Here is an 18,417-nt window from a genome sequence, read left to right as displayed (position 1 = left end):
TTAGTAGTAGAGCAGCTGGATAGCCACACAAAGAGCCAAGATGAATTCTCTCATGACGGGCTGGCCAGGCTGGGAAGGTGTGTCAAGTGCAGGCAGCAGCTGGAGCAAACTGGAGCACTGCTTTTGGGACTAGCAGTGGGATTTGTGGGTAGCTGTGCCAGTGTGACCCAAGTCATGCAGAAGAGGAAGCTCTAGCAGTGAAGCAGACAGTGCACAGGAGTCTGTGCGGTGTGCATTCAGAAGCTGAATACTTTGTCCCAGACTGGATTGTAACATGATATCTGGGCACTGTATTAACCGATGTACTGTAAAGAATGCTCCCCATAAATTTCTGATTGGTCAATGAATGGCTGGGACTTATGACTGGATAGAAAGGATAGGAAGGCTGGGCATACAATCAAGTGAGGGTTCTGGAGAGAGATCACAGGGGAGGAAAGAGAAATGAGAGAGAGGCTGCCGACAGACAGGATAGACCCAGAGCACAAAGCCAAAAGATCACCCATCACCCTGAGGACAGGCTGATGGAGCAGAAGCAGCCTGGGAGACACCCGATTGGCGAGGGACTAACATTGGTGTGGATTTTAACAGGTAGAAGGACTAGAATAATAGCTCAAAACCTACCCAGAATAGTGCTTACAGCTTATTAATAAATTGTAGTGTTTCTGTGTCATTTACTCAGGATCTACAAAACCAAACTGTGGGATAGAAACTCTCAGCAGACATGTAGGAGTAAGTGAAGGGTGGGGGGCGAGGTGGGGGGTTGTAGCAACCCTCCAAGAAAAATAATGTCACACCATAGGTCTGGTTAGTTCACACATTGTTTTAAGGCAGTTTGAGTTGAGCTGTGGAGAGTCAAGTGGTAGTAGGAGGTGAGAGAGTGTCTGTGATATATAGTAAGCAGATTATTCATTGTTTTTATGGCTGGGCAGTTGTGGAGCCTAGATGGTGTAGGACCATTGAAATGTAACATGTTTATAAATACATGGGTTCGTTGCTAAAGTGAGATAATGGAATGGAGGACATAGGATTGTCAGATTAATTTGGAATGAGAACTGTACCTAATTACTGTATGACACTCATTCAAATTCATTCTCTCTCTCTCTCTCTCTCTTTCTCTCTCTTTCTCTCTCTCTCTCTCTCGTGTGTGTGTGTGTGTGTGTGTGTGTGTGTATCTGTTTGTGTGTTCCAGAGGACAACCTTGGTTGTCATTCCTCAGGTGCTATATATATATATACCTTCCATATGGGTCTTTCTTTGGCCTGGAACTCCCCAAGTAGGTTAAGTTAACTAGAAAGCAAGCCCTAGGGATCTCAGTGCTGGGATTACAAGCACCTGCCTTGTTGTAAAATTCGGGTTACAGAGATCAAATTCACGGTCTCAGGATAGGAAGTATAGTAAGCACTGAGTCTATCTTCCTAGCCTGTCTCTGACAGCAGTACTGTAGGAGTATTGGACTTGCATGTGTATTTGTTCACCAATTGCATGGCTGGTGCCTGTGGAGGCCAGAAGAGGGCATTGCATCCCCTGTGACTGGAGTTACAAGTGGTTGCCAGCTGCCCTGTGGGGAAAAAATCTAAGGAATCCATACAGAGAAGAATGTTGGAATGGAAAAGTGAGTTGTAGGTTCCAAGATAACAAAACCATTTGTGTTCTCATATAGTAGTCATAACCTCCTCTGGAGGAGTAGCCAGCGCTCTTAACTGCTGGGCCATCTCTCCAGCGCATCTACTCCTTGCTCTGATATTTAAGTTGTGTTTATATACCGAGCTTTTTAGCAGGGTATTTAAAGAAATGCTGTGTCAGTGGGTAAAGGACCTGTTCTTTCCAGCGACCTATTTAGTATAGCCCTTGGTTTTACAGGGGGAAGTCTGGAACAAAGGATTACTCGCCTCTGAGTGCAGTTCATTCAGTGCTCTGTTGTTTACAGTGTGCCCAATCTAAGTCATCAGAACAAGACTGTGACTGTTTAAGAAGGGTTTTTCTTTATCATGGGCAAAGTGACCTGAATAGCACTCTGTTTCCATTTATTTGTTTGTTTGTTTGTTTATTTAATTTTTGAGTCAGAATCTCACTGTGTAATTTAGGCTGGCCTTGAACTCACTGTGTAGCTAGCCTATTTGTGTTGGCCTCACACTCCTGATATGATCCCAGCTTCCCTAGTGCTAGAATTAGAGGGTATGCCTGTATGCCCATCTTGGAAGAATTTCCCTGTAGCGTATCAGGAGATACATATGTAGCTTTTAAACATGACATATTATCTGCATCAGATTTCACAATTGATTATAAACATGTTGAAACTTCATTTAGATATCATGCAAGCTACCAGTTGGTAGTTTACTTCAAAAGCAAAATAAAATTGTGCCTCTACTCTGTAGTCCAGTTGGTTATGTAAGGCATGGAGTAAGAAAATGGATCAGCATGACACACCGGGGGGATCTTATGTTCTTGTGTGATTTGAGTCTACCTGAGAGAGACAGACAGACAGAAGCTGGAACTTTGCGTAGTCATTGCTAGTGTCCTAGTGTCTCCCTGTAGTAAGTGCACTCACTGTTTTCCCTGCTTGGAGTAGCTGTGGGTATTGCGCATGTCCTTATGACAGACAGGGTCTCCTTAGTCTGAATGTTGTCGGTTTTTTACTATACATTATATACATTTTCGTAGTTTTTTATTTTTATTCATTTTGTGTTTTAGGGAGTAATACAAATTGAAGGGGAAAAAGTAAAACTAAATATTAAAGAATTTTTCTCTGCTTTTTTTGTTCTGCTTTCTAAAATACTTTTTGTTTTATAGGGATTTGTGTTGGCTGTTACGATTGCACGTGAAGCGATTGATGAATTTCGACGTTTTCAGCGAGACAAGGAAATGAATTCACAATTATATAGCAAGCTTACAGTAAGAGGTTAGCAAGGACTTAATTTTCCCAGCATTTGCTTAGTATTAGCATGTTAGAGTTAACAGAACAGGAAGCGCGTCCACTCTGTTCTAGAAAGCATACATGTTTGTATATAGATCTGATTTTCTCACAGTATGTAATGCTAGAATTTCAGTTAGAGTTTTATTCATTTTCTTGATATGTATGTGTGTATGTGTATGCATATGTGTATTTCCACAGTTACACATAAACACATGTATGTATACACTGACACAAAGCTGTATGAAGTGCTCTGTTAGAATGCTGTTATAGATCGGAAAGCACCCAGCTGCACGTGCCCTGTGATGCACAGTAGCACTGTGAAGTGTGCCCTATGTTCAACACACGCAGAAAGGTCAGGGTGCATAGCATGGCATTGAACATCTGAAATCAGTGCAGTCATTCGACATGGCCCCAGGTGCATACATACATCCTGCTCCTTACCCCATCCAGGCTATTAGCTCCCACTTAACAAATACTTACAGAGCTCATTTCCTCACTTTTTAGTCTGTACTTGAAATAGGAGCAGTTTATCAGGAAGAGAATGGGTCAGACTGTTACAGGCCCAGACAGTAGAAGAACCTGAAGATTGAATAGGATGGGATACACTGAACTCTTAATTGTGAGTTTCCTGAAAGAAACAAAAAATTCACTGGGTCTCTTCATTTTTTTTTTTCTCCTTTTTTTTCCCACTGAAGTCCAGGGTGGCCTCTGGCCTCTGTTTTACTTTTTCTGTCTCTGGTTTTGCATGAGTAGACTCATGCACTATGGCCATCTTCTGTCACTGGAGTCATCCCTTTGGCTTGTTTTCAGGCTCATACACGTTACAGCATGAAGTGGTATTTTCTTTGTTGACAAGTAAATTCTGCAGCACTACACAGCACATGTTTATCTGCTCAGCACTGGGTGGACATTAGGGTTGTTGGTATTCGCTCACTGTTGTGACTCACATTCCCATGAATACTTGTATACCAGCCTTTTCATAATCGTAGTTTCATTTCTCTTGGATATTGCCCAGTGGGAAGGGTGTGAGGTTAGGAGATGAGTCTGTTGAGCACTCTGAAGGAAGCACCATCCTGGTTCTTGATTGGCTGCATCGTTGGGCATTGTTGCCACCAGTGCACACGGCTTCTGATTTTGCTGAGTCTTCAGCTGTACTTGTCAGTGTCTTCCATGCCTGTTTTATTTGCATTTGCTAGTGATTGTTGAGATCGGGTGTGCTGTGTGCTCTTTGGCCATTTGCATCTTTCCCTTGGATGCTGTATATTCAGATCCTTCGGCTACTTTTTAACTGAGCCCTTGACTGTCTGTTGCTGAGTTGTAAGTGTCCGTTATCTATCTTAGGGAAGTCCTTTGTCAGATTTATGATTGCATGTAGTTTCTCTCATTTTGAGGGCTCACATTTTCACTTTCTTAATGCATAAGCATTTGTTTGTTCTAATTCGTTCACTTTTTCTTCTTGCTTGTGCTTTTGATGTTGTAGTAAAGAAATAATTGGCCAACTCCAATGATTTTTCTTTTCTTCTAGCAGCGATAGTTTACGCTCTGAATTTAAGTCCGATCCATTTTCCTGTATAATGTGTTACATAGGTCCACATTTGTTTGTATAAATATCAAGTTGCCTGGTACCAATCTTTGAAAAGACTGCTCTCCTTACTGTACTTTTAAATTATTAAACGTAGGCAGGGAGATGGCTCAGTCAATAAAGTGGTCGCTGCATAAACACGAGGATCTGAGTTAGGATTCTCAGCACCCTTGTAGAAAGCTGGGTGCCGTGTTTAACCTCTGTAAGGCCAGTATTTGGCCAGGGTATATATTTGGGAGCAGAGACAGATTCCTGGTGCTCACTGGCCACAGTCTAACCTCATAAGTGAGCTCCAAGTTTAGAGATCCTGCCTCAAAACATAAGATGGAGAGCGACAGAGGAAGATGCCTGACGCTGACCTCTGACTTCCACCTCTGTGTGCGCACGTGAGCACATGGGGAGTAGAAAGGAAGGCAAGATTTACTTTTAAGAAAAAGAATGCTCAAAGGCCAGGTAAATTAGGTTTGCCATTGTTATTTTGAGAATAGCTTATAGATTCTAGCTTATTTTGAATTTAGGTTTACTTTGGTGTTTGTGATGAAGCAGAGATTGATGCTTTGTGCACTGGAGATTGGAGTGGGGATACCAGTGGAAATTAATAAGCCTGCTACTCAGTCAGTGCAGCACACAGAGCAAGCAGCTCGTGTGTCTGTCCTTTAGCAGAAAGTTTTACTTGCTAGGCAGTGTGGCACACACCAGAGAGTCAGAGACAAGCAGGGCTCTGTGTGTGAGGTCAGCTTGCTCTCCACATTGAGTTTCTAGACAGCCGGTCTACACATAGAAGCCCTGTCTTGACAAATGATGGATAGATGGATGGATAGATAATAATGTGTGAGAGTGTGTATGTATGTATGTATATTTGTATATATATGTGTCACACATGCACATGTGTTCACTAGTGGAGGCCAGAAGAAGGCAGTGAGTTTCCTGGAGTCACAGAAGGTTGTAAGCCATCTGTTTTGAGTGCTGAAAACTGAACCTTTGCAAAAGTAGCAAGTGACCTGAGTGGCTGAACTGCCCCCCTCAAACTGCAGTTTTTAAAATGCTTACATCACAAGATTCAAATATCTATCACTTGATACATGCTAAGAAATAACAGCAGGAAGACATTTAAAGCCTGTTTTCTGTGGTTAAACCATTGCAATTCTGTAAGAGCAGAGAACGTGAGAGGCTAGTAAACATACTGGGCTCATAATGTCCAGGAGCCTCTCTCTCACCTGAGCCTAGGTGTTTCTGGCAGCGTTCCTGACTTTGCTTACTGCAGAGTGTAAGTGTTGTGTATGTCAAACCCAGGCTGTAGTCCAGTAAAGGAAGCAGCTTAAGCCTGGGCTGGCTTGCTGGGAGGGCTTTGAGTCCCTACCCTGGTGAGCTTGAACTTTGGGTATTGTTCATCCACAACCCTTTACTCTTGCCAGTTTTCTTGTGAAACCTACATTCAGAGGTGATCCACTGTTTGAAAAGGCCCGACATGCTTGATTTCCGTAATCAAGCAAGTAGGCTTCTTATTTTGTAATTCTGTGACTGCTGGTGTGTTCTCTGTGGTTTACTCTTCGCTGTTCTCTCCAGGCACTTACTTTACATGCATCCAGGCATGAAAATTTATTCTCTCATTCATATATATATATATATATATATATATATATATATTCTCTCTCTCACGCACACATTCACTCATGCAATCACTCAGTCACTCATTCATTTATTCATTCATTCATTCATATCTCTTTCCTTTCCTTCCCTTTCTCTCTTCCTGTCCTCTCTCTTTCTTTGTCTCTCTTCCTCTCTCCCTGTCTTCCTGTCTTCCTTTCTCCTCCACCCTTTCTCCCTCCCCCCCTCTCTCCCTCCCCCCCTCCCTCCTTCCTTCCTCCTCTCTCTTTCTTCCAACGTGTTTCTTCAAATTATAGTTTACTCACGGTGATGAAGCATGCATGGGGAAGCCTCTCCGAGAATTGAATTAAATGGTATTTATGAAATAAAGAAGTGCACTTTAAGTGGTATTAGTGTGGCCTATGGGTGTTGTTTTGGGTCCTCTGACATTAGAAGGGCATTCATCAGAGATCTCTGTAGCTCAGTCAAATGGTTTAACAAAAAACCAGTCTTGAAGCTCCAGAAATTAACCTGGGCAGCTGTTAGTGACCTAGCCCATAAGTCAGAAGTGCTGTCTCTAGTAAAGCTAATGGGAAGAATCCTGGACTTCTGGAACTAATGATTTCTTACCTAGTTATAATCAGGTCACCAAGAATAATATATCATCCCACAGTCAGAGAAATAAAAAGACACCAAGGATTGGCTAGAGTAAATGAGACTGGCCAGCTGTGTGTAGTTTGTAATTATCAAATTGGAATTCTGCCCTCCCTTGGATAATTGAAAACACAAATGTTCATTTTTGTTCGTTTGTTGTGAAACGGTTTTATTATGTAGACTTAGATGGTCTGGAACTTGCTGTGTAGACAATACTGGCCTTGAACTCACAGAGATAAGCCTTCCTCTTCCTCCCAAGTATTATAATTGTGGAAATGTGCCACCACAAGGGGCCAGAAGTCTTCATTTTTTGATAGTAACATTCTCAAGTTGTAAGATAAGCTTCTGACCTTAGACCCAGGCATTCACTTCACTTCGCCAGCTATGAGACTTTTCTGTAACTCAGCATGTTAGTTTTTAGGACATATGTACTGTCCTTTGCTTTGACTTAGGCATCTGGTCTTTTCTGGTGTTTTATTGCTACTGTCTTGGTAATATAGGGATTGGACCCAGGACCTTGTGTATAGGCTTTACCACTGAACCACACCACCAGTCCACTTTAAACTTAGAGGCAGGGTCTGCCCTAACTCTCCGTACATGCTGTCTTCTATTAGCATCTCAGACCCTTGTGTTCTGCTCGTGTCATGGCTTCCTGTCACACTAGCCACCTTCCAATATCACATACGACCTTTTAACTTTTTGATGTTTGTCATAGTATAAGATAGGCCAGGGCTGGAACAGGGGAAGTGCTGCATTATGTCTCCATATCCCACTTGGGGTTTTTTGTACTTCTCACTTAACAACCGATAAAAGCCAACTGCGCTGTACCCACACAAGAGGATGCTTCTTGGCCAAAACACCGAAACAATCATTGATGATATATGTCAAAACTGTGCGAAGTCCAGGGATCCAGGTGCAGAGGTGAGCCATGGCCATGACTTTAACAGACATGTGTATGCTCTGTTTGCTTATTTCAGGCTGCTTTTGAGATCTAGGACTTGATGGTATATTGACCAGTCTCTCAATTACCCTGTAAGGTTCCAGTATACAGTTGTCATCTCTCTCAAAGATGGGTACCTGACTCTTCCCAGATTTTGGCCATTAGAACTTCTATGGATGTTTTTTCATTTAAATTTTAGTTTCTGTTGGAGAAACAGTAAAGGAGAAATTCCTTGTCACTGGATGGATAAATACTTAGTTTTTTTTTTTTTTTAAGTGAAGCAGGGCATGTCACAATATACCGTCTTATTCTGAAGTTTAATAGCCACTCAGATACTAAATATTCATAGCATTGTAAAGTTAAGCCTTTAAACGTTAGAAGTATATGTGTGTGTGTGTGTGTGTGTGTATATATATATATATATATATTATATATATATATATACACACACACACATATATATATGACTGGTGTTGATTGAGTTACTACAAGTTTACAGAGACTATGTTGCTTTGTGCTTAAGAGTTCTGGAATAGAGGGGCTCTACTAATGGGACAAGTACCAGAAGTGAATCAGAGTAAGCAGGGCTACCGTGCAGTTGTCAGATGGATACCAGGTGGACACAGGGCAAACACAGTGAAAGGAGGAGTATGCATTAAGGAAAGGAGAACATCGATTTGAGGTTGTCATAAAGAGCTTGTATGTCATTATACAAATTTTAATTATCTTCTGTGTAATTGTCAAATATTGGAAGTATTGGAATAGAGATAAAGCTAATCTTTAGGTTTTTCAGTGAGTTCCTTTGGAGTTCAGGTTGAAGTAGAAAAATTACAGTGGAGACTATTTTGTGCTATGTTCTGCATATAGAATTTAAAAACAAGGACCACCACACTGAGAGACTGGGTGTGCTTGCAAGGAACATGAGAGGAGTATAAATTCTTGGTTCCTAGGGATAAGCCACAGTGATGTTTTCCTTCTGGCAGGGCCCACTTAGCCATTCTGCCTTCTAAGGACAGTGACAGGGGTCAAATGTTAATTCCTCAGTAGATAAGCTGTGCAGAACACCTCCTAACTTCTGCTCAGGCCCTCAGGGTTCTCTGCCAGAGAATGGAAGGAAGCTATTGAGGTTCTGTAGTGACAGAGTTACCACATAAAGTGCAATCAGCCTCATGAGTGTAAGGTTAAAATCTTAGGTCTTATTCAGACAATGTACCAAGCCTTCAGAATGTGAACTTTTAACTAAAGAGCTTTTAGGCAGATTCTGTATGGTCTAATGCTTAGACCTCTCTAGTTTGGTTTTCAAAAGATAGCCTTTCCATTATCCCACATTTACCTCAAGCATCTATAGTCCAGTGGTCCTCCTGCCTCAGTGTCCTGCAAGGTGATGGACACAACAGACATATGCCACTGTGATCAGCTTAGCCTTCTGACTCATAGTATAGAATTATTAATGTCTGAGGAATCTTGACACTTTACTGTAAATTACCCTTAAACATGTAATTACTGATTCTATAGAAATGCAGAGCAGTCACTATAGCATGTCTAAATATTAAAGTCCATTTCATACAACCTTTACCATGTCTGTTACCATACAGTAAAGTAACCAACCCTTTGCGGACTTAAGGGCATTATAAAAGAATAAAAATGGGTGTGTCTCCTGTATTTTAAAATGTTTTTGACATTTTACTATATTACATCATTTGATTACAGTTTTTTTTTTTTAATGCTTGTATTAATCCAAATACAAAAAGGCAGAAGAAGGCAAAGTGAATTGCTGGCTAGGAGAGACAATGGAATTGAAAGACAGCATAGGGATTCTGTAGAGAGCGGCCACAAAGTCAATGGCAGTCTTTACTGTCTCATACTTAGCTGTGAGAAGAGCATTGAGTGGAAGCTTAGCGTGACCATGCCTGCAGCAATTAAGAGACTAATTCTTCTGCACTTTTTGCCTGTTATTTGACTTACACATGCTAACTGAGAAGCTATGATAAAATTGTTTCACATATAATTCTAAAGAATATTGCTGTCTTATGAATAAAAATTAGTTGTAGACCTTCTTGGTTGTAGAGTGTGCCAGACAAAGCATCTCTTCCGACACTGTGGTGCCAGGGACACTCAGCTTCTTTGGAGGTGGGCTTGGAAATAAGGCTTTGTGAGACGTTGAGAGGTGTGAAGTTTGGTATTATGTTTTTGGTAAAGTTCTGACCCTGGTGTATCAGAGGAAAGTAAATGTAAAAGTTGCAAACAAACCTGTTAGTCTGATACAGCTGTCAGTATAGAAACAGACCCCTGGGTTGTTACTTGTCCTAAAAGGCAGAGGGGAAGCTGAGACAGGAAGAAGGAGTAATTTGCCTGAGTTTTCAGATTATCTGCTTAATAATCATATCGTAGATATTATTTTGTAGAAACTTAAGTATAATATATACATTTTTATAAATAACTTTCCTATGGTATATAGATGTTATGGATTTAATCAATATGTAGATAGAAAAATTACTTGGAGTAGGAAAACTATTGGTTTTTAGTTCTGTCCTATATTGGCAACAATACTAGTGAGTGATGATTTTATATATATTTTTCTTTACTTTTTCTGTGTGTTTTCTGTCAATCAGTGTAATTTGCAATATTAAGGATGCATATTTCTCCATAGCTCTCAGTTTCAGGCACCAAATTATTTTATTTTGCAATGTCCCTAATCATTGCTAACTTTACTTAGAACTGAAACACTAAAGAACTGTAATACTTCCACATGTAATACTTTCTAAATTACCACAAGAAAACCCCTTGTTCTGTTATTATTATCATTAGAGGGTAGTTGTTTATACATGTTTGGTATTTTACTAATAAGATTAATTATGTGTGACGATGTCTATCCAAAATGTAACTTGAAAGTATGAGATTTCTGGTTTTAATTTTTAAATTTTTATTTGTTTGTTTGTTTTTGCCCTAGATATATTTTTAAACTGTTACTTATTAAAAGTTACTCTCTGGTACACTTTGGTTTCCCTGGGTTGATTATACTTCTTTTTCTTTTTTTTAAGGTAAAGTTCAAGTTAAGAGTTCAGACATACAAGTTGGAGACCTCATCATAGTGGAAAAGGTTGATATATTTTTTTAATATATTTTAAATCTGTATGTTGAACAGTCTTTAACATTAGCTTAATTACAAGTAACGTTGACTTTAAATGAACTATTGAGATAGGTATTTTATTTCTTAATGTGCTTGTGTAAGATTTGATATATTTTAACTACACTTAGATATTTATATATTCTTATCTATTTTGCTACTGCATATTTCAGCGTCTGTAGGTAAAGCCATGCTTTTAAAAGTGAGCCTTATGTTAATTGCTTAGTGTATCTCATTTGACCTCGGAATTGTGTTCAAAATGTTAATAATTCTACAACAGTTTTCAGAATTTACTTGTCCAGATGGCTATATTATACACAGTCATTGACTCCAACTCTTAAAGTTTAAAATTTTAGAGAGACAGTGAGTGAAAGTTAAGAAGCACTTGAAAAATGGTTTAGGCCATGATGAGAAGAAGCCCTGTTCTAAAAAGAGCAGATAAGGCATTGAGACAGTCAGGTTTGCTGTGGTCTTGAGAGTGAATGGATGGGCAATATGCAGGTGAGGGCTTTCCTCTGGAGTGCTGTCCCTGTCTCATCCTGTGACATGTAAGGGCCCATACATACATGTGTCTCTCTCAGTAGAGATTCTTCTGGTGTGCTATTTCTGCCTCATTCTGTGCTGTATAAGTGCTTGCACACCACCCAGGCGCACCTATAATGTCAGTGCTGTGGACATATCTTCTGAGAATATTCTTACTTTGTGATCTGTATTTCCAGAAATTCCTTGTTGACTTTTAAATGTCTCAGGGGTAGATTCCCACTTGGCTTCCTCCAGAGCTGTCTTCAATCTGCTGTTGTCTGGCAACTTGTCTGCCTGGGACTCAGTTTCTTCTCCCCATAGAAATGATCTTTTTGGTACATTATTCTATATACAGGGATGTGGTTTGATTTTACAAAGTGCAGCATGCACAGGGTTTTGAAACAGACATCTGTAGTGTTCATTGTATAAATGGCAGGAACTACTAGCTTGTAGCCATTCATTTTTAGAAGTTTTCTCCTTTGCTTGTTTATTATGTTGTTAGTTTTGTAGTGATCCTCTTTATATCTTTGCACATTTCTGAAGGATAGATTCTGACAAAGTGCATAACTTAGTAGATCTTAAGCATACAAATTTTGTTAAGGTGTTTTCTTTCTGTCATAGGTATTCCTTCTGTATTAATATGCATTTTCATATTTTGCCTTATTGTTGATTATAGGTAGTGAACTATGGACCTCCTTGATGCCAAGAATGCATTCCACCGCTGAACTTTTGTTATACTTTATATTACGTTGTAAATGGGAAGGAAGCTGTTACAGTAAGGGAAACAGCTGAAATGTTAGTAACTGTACAAAGTGTAGGCCTTGTAAGCTCTTTTATGTTTTATGAGTAGAGTTGCTATGTTTGAAGTCAGATTAGATTAATTGCAGTATTTTTATGTCACTCTGGAATCTGGAAGAGCTTCATGCATTTTGTTAAATATTGTATCTTAGGACGTGGGTGTGGCACTAGTATACAACACTTTTTACTAGGACTCCTCGGACTACACACGACCGCCACCAGCACCACCACCCACCACCACCTACAACTACTACCACCACCAAAAAAACAGTTTAAGGCTTAGTCCATACAAGAATTTAAGGTGGTAGTGTGAATTCACTTTGCTGTCTAGTTACTTGATTTAAGTACTTTTCTTATACCAATGGCTTGACAGTGTTTTTTGGTTTTATAAATCAGAATGTCTGGGTGCTGTTACTAATCATGAAATCTGCTTCTTTATGTGCTCACTTGTAGGATTAATTAGTTTGCTACTGGAGACCTTGTGCATGCTGGGTATAGCATTCTGCCACGAATTTACCTTAGACTTCATCTGAGTATTGTGGTCTGCGTTGCTTTGCTGATAGCATACAGCCATCCCTACAGTTCCCATTAATTCACAAGCCTGACACGCTGTAGTGTGTGTCTCAGGTGGAAATTAGAAGTTCTAACTTTTCTTCTAAGTTAGGCCCTAATATTAAAGGTGTAACTTTCTGAAGATAGCATTTGCAAGAGTTTTCTGGTTTTCTTTTTTCTAACCCCCCCCCATTTTGTTTTAATCTTTGTTAAAACAAACATGATATGAATGCAACTATATAAACATGTGCAGAATGCTTCAGTGCTTTGGATTATTTCAGAGCTTAATATAAATGAGATAAAGACTCCTAAATTATTTGTGTAAACAAAAAAATGCACCTACCCAGAGTCAGAAATACCTTTATGACTGTATTTAAATGAAGAAAAAAAAAGCCATAGTTTGTCTGCTGTCTTTACACATGTCAAGTTAGTCACCTGTGCAGAACTAGAGTCCTTCAGAAGTTACGTGCATGTATGTGACATATATTAGGTCAGTCTGGGGGTTAGGAAGAAACCTGGAAACACTCCCAGCAGTCGGGACTAAGAGGATTGTTGTCAAAGGCTAGTTAGTTCCTTTACTAGTCTTCAGAGCCAGCTTGGGGAAGAACAATTGCTTTTTCCAGAAGCAAGGAGAAAAAAAAAATTCCTTTTTCTCTATTTTCTATAATAATTCAGTTTGATGAGTTAGTATATGGTATATATCATAGTGCTCAGAATAGAACTGTATAGGATAGAAAGTCTATGAGTAGAAGCATTCTGGGATACTTTAAGGAAGCAAAGATGGATTCCTGAAAAGGACCCAGCTGACATGCTTTGAAAGACAGAATGAGAACCACAGACACTAGAGAGAATAAATGATGCATGCTAACTAATCACTTTCACTGTGAATTCTCTAAACACAGCAGTTAAGGCATGAACTTTGTGTCATTGACAAGCAAGGTAGCTCAACTTCACTACTTGAGTAGGGGGAAGAAAATGTATAGAAAAATGTACCGCGGCCAGGCGTGGTGGCGCATGCCTTTAATCCCAGCACTTGGGAGGCAGAGGCAGGGGGATTTCTGAGTTCTAGGCCAGCCTGGTCTATAGAGTGAGTTCCAGGACAGCCAGGGCTATACAGAGAAACCCTATCTCGAAAAAAAACAAAAACCAAAAAACCAAAAGAAGAAAGAAAGAAAGAAAGAAAGAAAGAAAGAAAGAAAGAAAGAAAGAAAGAAGAAAGAAAGAGAAAGAAGAAAGAAAGAGAAAGAAAGAGAAAGAAAGAAAAATGTATCGTACCGTATAAAAGTAATTAAACAGAGATATGTGGAATAGGGGGCTATATTGTTGGTGTCAAAGAAAATGTCCAGTAGAATAATGAAAAAGAGAACAAAACCAACAAAGTTGCATTAGTAATGTAGAATCCTTGAAAAGGAAATATCCAGGTATAGATTTATTCCTTGGGCCTTTAAAAGAGCATTTGGCATCCGTTTTATATAGTAATAGTCAGAAAATAGGGTAGAGCCTACCCTTGTTTTATAAGTGCAGACTTATTCGTGTACTAACACCAGAGGGAGGATAGTCACAACAGAAGACAACTAAACAAGACAATCTTGAAAAAACATTTACCAATTGCAGCCAATAATACAGGCCTTGTCAAAGCCACAGGAAGATTCCTTCCCTTCCTCCCTCCATCTTTCCATTCCCTCTTCTCTTCTTCTTTCTCCCTCCTTCCTCCCTCCCCTTTTCCTGTCCTGTCCTTTTTCTCTTTTTTATTCTCCCTCCATCCTTTTCTTCTCTCAGTTTAAAAAAAAATGGCTTAGTCAGTTTTACTTAAAACCAGTTTGGAAAGGTTTTGTAATAGCTAAGGTGGTCCTGACAAGCAAAAACACAGTGGGAAGACTCCATGCCAAGGCTGCCTCTTCCATTGCTCCATTATTCAGTATAGTACACGTAGGAGGAAGGTGGAAACGCAAGCTCATGACACCTTAGGAAGAACCCAGAAGTCAGCCCGCCCCGATATACACAAGTAACTTTTCAGAAGGTGTAGAAGCAATTAGAAATAAAAAGAAAACAAAATTAAATTAATGCATCCATAGACTGAAAAGAAGATTCTAGGCTTAATGTAAAATGTAACCTTTTGAGGAAAAAATATCACAGGAAAAAATTTTCTGAATCTAGACATATAAATACAATGCTTAGATTATATACTAAAAGAATAATGCATACTACAAAAATATAATTTCATCTTATTAAAATTCAAGTGTTTTTTGTAAGAAACTATATGTGTCAATAATAAAGAAGAGGTTATGCATTTGAGAGGGATTGAAAGAAAAACTAAAGTCAGAAATTAAAGAGAGAGGATTATACAAATTATGTAAATTATGGAAATACAGTACTTACATGTGAAATCCTAAAAAAAAAAAAAAAAAAAAGTTAAATGAAATAGAAGAGGCCAGCAAGATGGCTCAGCAGGCGAAGGTGGTCATTGACAAGCCTGAAGACCTGAGGTTGATCCATGGGACCCACATGGTGGAAGAAGAGAACCTACTGTCACATATAAATGTTAACAGAAAAAGAAACTGCAGAGTCATTTATGGTGCAAACATCTGAGTACTATAAACCTAATACAGGTTATTTGTAAAATTTCCTAAATCTGAGAAGTAAGATTTTTACCTGAAAGAATAGATGGAAGACTTATGAAAACATTTACCAAGAAGTTTCAGATGAAAATAAATACGAAAAAAAAAAAAAACCTTTTCAATAGTTATTTGGAAGACTTATGAATTGGAAGAGATACTTTCTAAAAATACTGATGTCACTAAATATTGACAACGTCAAAATGATACAGTTATTCTGGAAAACCACTTGACAGTTTCTAAAACAAAGACCAAACCAACAAACCCAAAACCCAGTTTAACCATTTAATGACTGAGCAGTTTAATCCGTACCTAGGGGCTACTGAGATGCAGCAGATTAAAGATGCCTGTTGCCAAGCCTGATGACTTGAGTTTGATCCCTGGACCTACATGGTTAAACTCTGGCCTTTACACGGGCGCTATGGCTCATGCATGCATATGCACATACGTGCACATACACAATAAATAAATATAGTTCCTGTGTCTTAGCCACAAGAAATATTAATTTATGTGATACAGAATCCTCTACAAGAATGTTTATATCAGCATTCAAAATAGCCGTAAGTCAGAAAGAGTTCAGCTATCCTGAATGGACAACTGGGCCAGGATAAGCACTATGTATAAACATATCATGGCACAGCACTGGAAGAAGATACAAGACTGGTTTTAGGAAGTGAATAATCTGAGAATTCCATTTACATTAGCATCCAATGGATAAAAGACTTAACATAGATCTGACAGAGGAGCTCCTAAACTTGTAACTTACAATTTTAAATGTGATTTAAACATGTTAAAGAAGTGACTCCCATGGATATATATGTTCCTTTTGACAAGTTAGCAGTACTTCTGAAAATGACCTGTAGATCCATGCTAGGTCATCTTAAAAACTTCAGCTGACTTCTTGGTAGAAATGGACACACTGCTTTAGAGAATTTGCATAGCATTTGGGGGACCCAGAAGAGCTGAAACACTTTTGGGGATATGGTTTACAAATTTTGCATACTCACACTTCTCTATTTGAGAGTACAGTACAAATCTACCGGAGTCTTTACACTGTAGACCTAATAGAAGTGTAGCGATGAGACTATTTAAAAAAAAAAAGTCTGGACTTTATGATTTCTTGGTCCCTGGTAGGTTCAGTGTACTAGCAACATCTTTGGACAGGCACCTTTCATGTATTTCTACCATTGGTGTCTATTTAGGTTGCTTCTTATACTTCTGGGACATTTGACATTGTCAGTTGTGCACACATGCTGCTACATAAATACCTGGGAGGAAAATGGGTTTTAAGCATGAATATGTTTCCTATGGTAGATCATACAAACAACTGGAAAATGCTGTGTCCACTGTACTTTAAGTAGGCAGTGTTTTTATATTTGCCAACCTTGGCATTCTTAGCATTTTCAGTGTGCCTTTCTGATGTGTGTGCTTTAAGTGTGGTTTTAATATAAGTAAATTTCTCTAATACCTAATAACTTGGTAACTTCTGTTATGGCTTATGTGTCTTTCTGTAGTGTTTGGGTAAGAGCTTGAGAAAATCTCTTGTGTTTTCTTCTGAGTGGACCTTTCTTTGCTTGTGAGTTTTCAGGCCTTTCTGTCTTGTGGTCAGCACCCACTGATGTATATGCTGCAGGCTTCAGCTTCCTTCCAGGTGGGCATACTTGAATAGAAAGTCTTTGTTTAAGGGACGTCTAATTTAGTAATCTTTTCATTTAAAGTTAGAGGTTTTTTGTTTTCAGAATAATTAGTAGTGGTGTCAGTGAAGAAGCCCTTCCTGATGTTCTAGTCCTAATGTTCTTTGCTAATGTGGACCAGTTCTTGTGTACTTCCTGGGGAGGCTAGGCATCACTCCACTCATGCCCAGTCAGTACCTCCTCTCCTTAGGACTGTCACTTGGCAAGACTGTTTTCCTTATTGCCCACAGTGCTAGTTTTCTCATGAGTCTGGTGTCCTCATGTGAGTGGGTCTCCTTGTGCATTTTCTCATTTGGCATTGGCATACTTGGTTGTCCTGGTATGTCACTGTGGTCTGATGTTCATTTCCTAGGCTAAAGTTAGTTCATGTGTATGTCTTGTTCAATTCTTGGCCTTCACTTTCCCCCATATGCTTGAGAATACCTTGTAGACCTAAAGCAAAAGCATTGTTTATTTTAGCACCCTCACCCCCCCACCCCCGTTTCTTGCTCTGTTGGAGTTGCAGTGTGTTCCATGTGCTCATATATTTTCCCCCTAATGCTTTCCTGGCTGCGGTTGCTCCACTCATTTTCTTGTCAGATAGTTATTACTTTCCTTTAAAAATACTATTGAATTTTCACTCAGTTTTTCTTGGACCTGAGGATCTGTAGCTCTTCTGTAATCATCTTTATTCTTAGTGTGAGAAAGGAACCGCTGTGTCTCCTGTCTTATTTTAGGCCTACTCACTTGTATTTGTTTCATTATTCAGGAGCTGGAAAGTAAGCCACTTCTTTATGGTATATGTGCAAATTTGTGAAATTAGATGGAGTATTATTTTAATGGTATACTTTTCTTTTAGCATTTAATTCATAGAATTATTAATAATAAGTGCTTGAGTAGTGACTTGAAAAAGTTTAAATATATCATAGTATTTTTACTTACATCCTATTCAGTGTCATTAGAGAATAAATAGTTCCTCAAGTTGTGGGCATATCCTGTATTTGCTTATTCTCGTTTATTTATCCAAGGTAATGCATGATCTTATTGATGGTGTGCTCCGTGGTGTTGGCCATGGATGAACATGTCTGTTTCCCAGGGCGTTTTCAATTCTTATGTGACAGTATTACTATGATGTGTGTATGGTTAGGATGCTGTGGAAATAATAATATTTAACCTTTCCCAGACAAGATCTGTGTAAGTGCCATGCATATGGCTTGCTATTGTTTTAAAAATACCTAAATTGGAAATTAAAATGTTAGTTTTTCATATGAAAATTAGAAGTAATAGCTATTTCAGTACAATTTTACTTTAAACATTCTAATTGTCTGTGTTAACTATTTCTACTATATAATGGCATTATGATAATATATATCTTTTTTTTTTCAGAACCAAAGAATTCCATCAGATATGGTATTTCTTAGAACTTCAGAGAAAGCAGGTAATTTTTAACTAT

General features: G+C 38.9%; 1 protein-coding gene across 2 annotated transcripts in view; it reads left to right on the top strand.

Moving 5' to 3' along the window:
* Positions 1 to 18,417, top strand: part of Atp9b (ATPase phospholipid transporting 9B) — a 194,711-nt gene that overhangs the window by 39,892 nt on the left and 136,402 nt on the right. For both annotated transcript variants that reach the window (XM_021150340.2, XM_021150339.3), the window contains exons 5-7: positions 2,791 to 2,899; positions 10,719 to 10,777; positions 18,351 to 18,402. In XM_021150340.2, the coding sequence (XP_021005999.1) occupies positions 2,791 to 2,899; positions 10,719 to 10,777; positions 18,351 to 18,402 (220 nt within the window). The remainder of the gene's footprint in view (positions 1 to 2,790; positions 2,900 to 10,718; positions 10,778 to 18,350; positions 18,403 to 18,417) is intronic.

The sequence above is a fragment of the Mus caroli genome, unplaced genomic scaffold (assembly GCF_978045245.1).
Source record: "Mus caroli unplaced genomic scaffold, Mus_caroli_1 scaffold_19, whole genome shotgun sequence".
Taxonomy (NCBI): Eukaryota; Metazoa; Chordata; class Mammalia; order Rodentia; family Muridae; genus Mus; species Mus caroli.
This window is presented reverse-complemented; position numbering and strand designations above follow the sequence as displayed.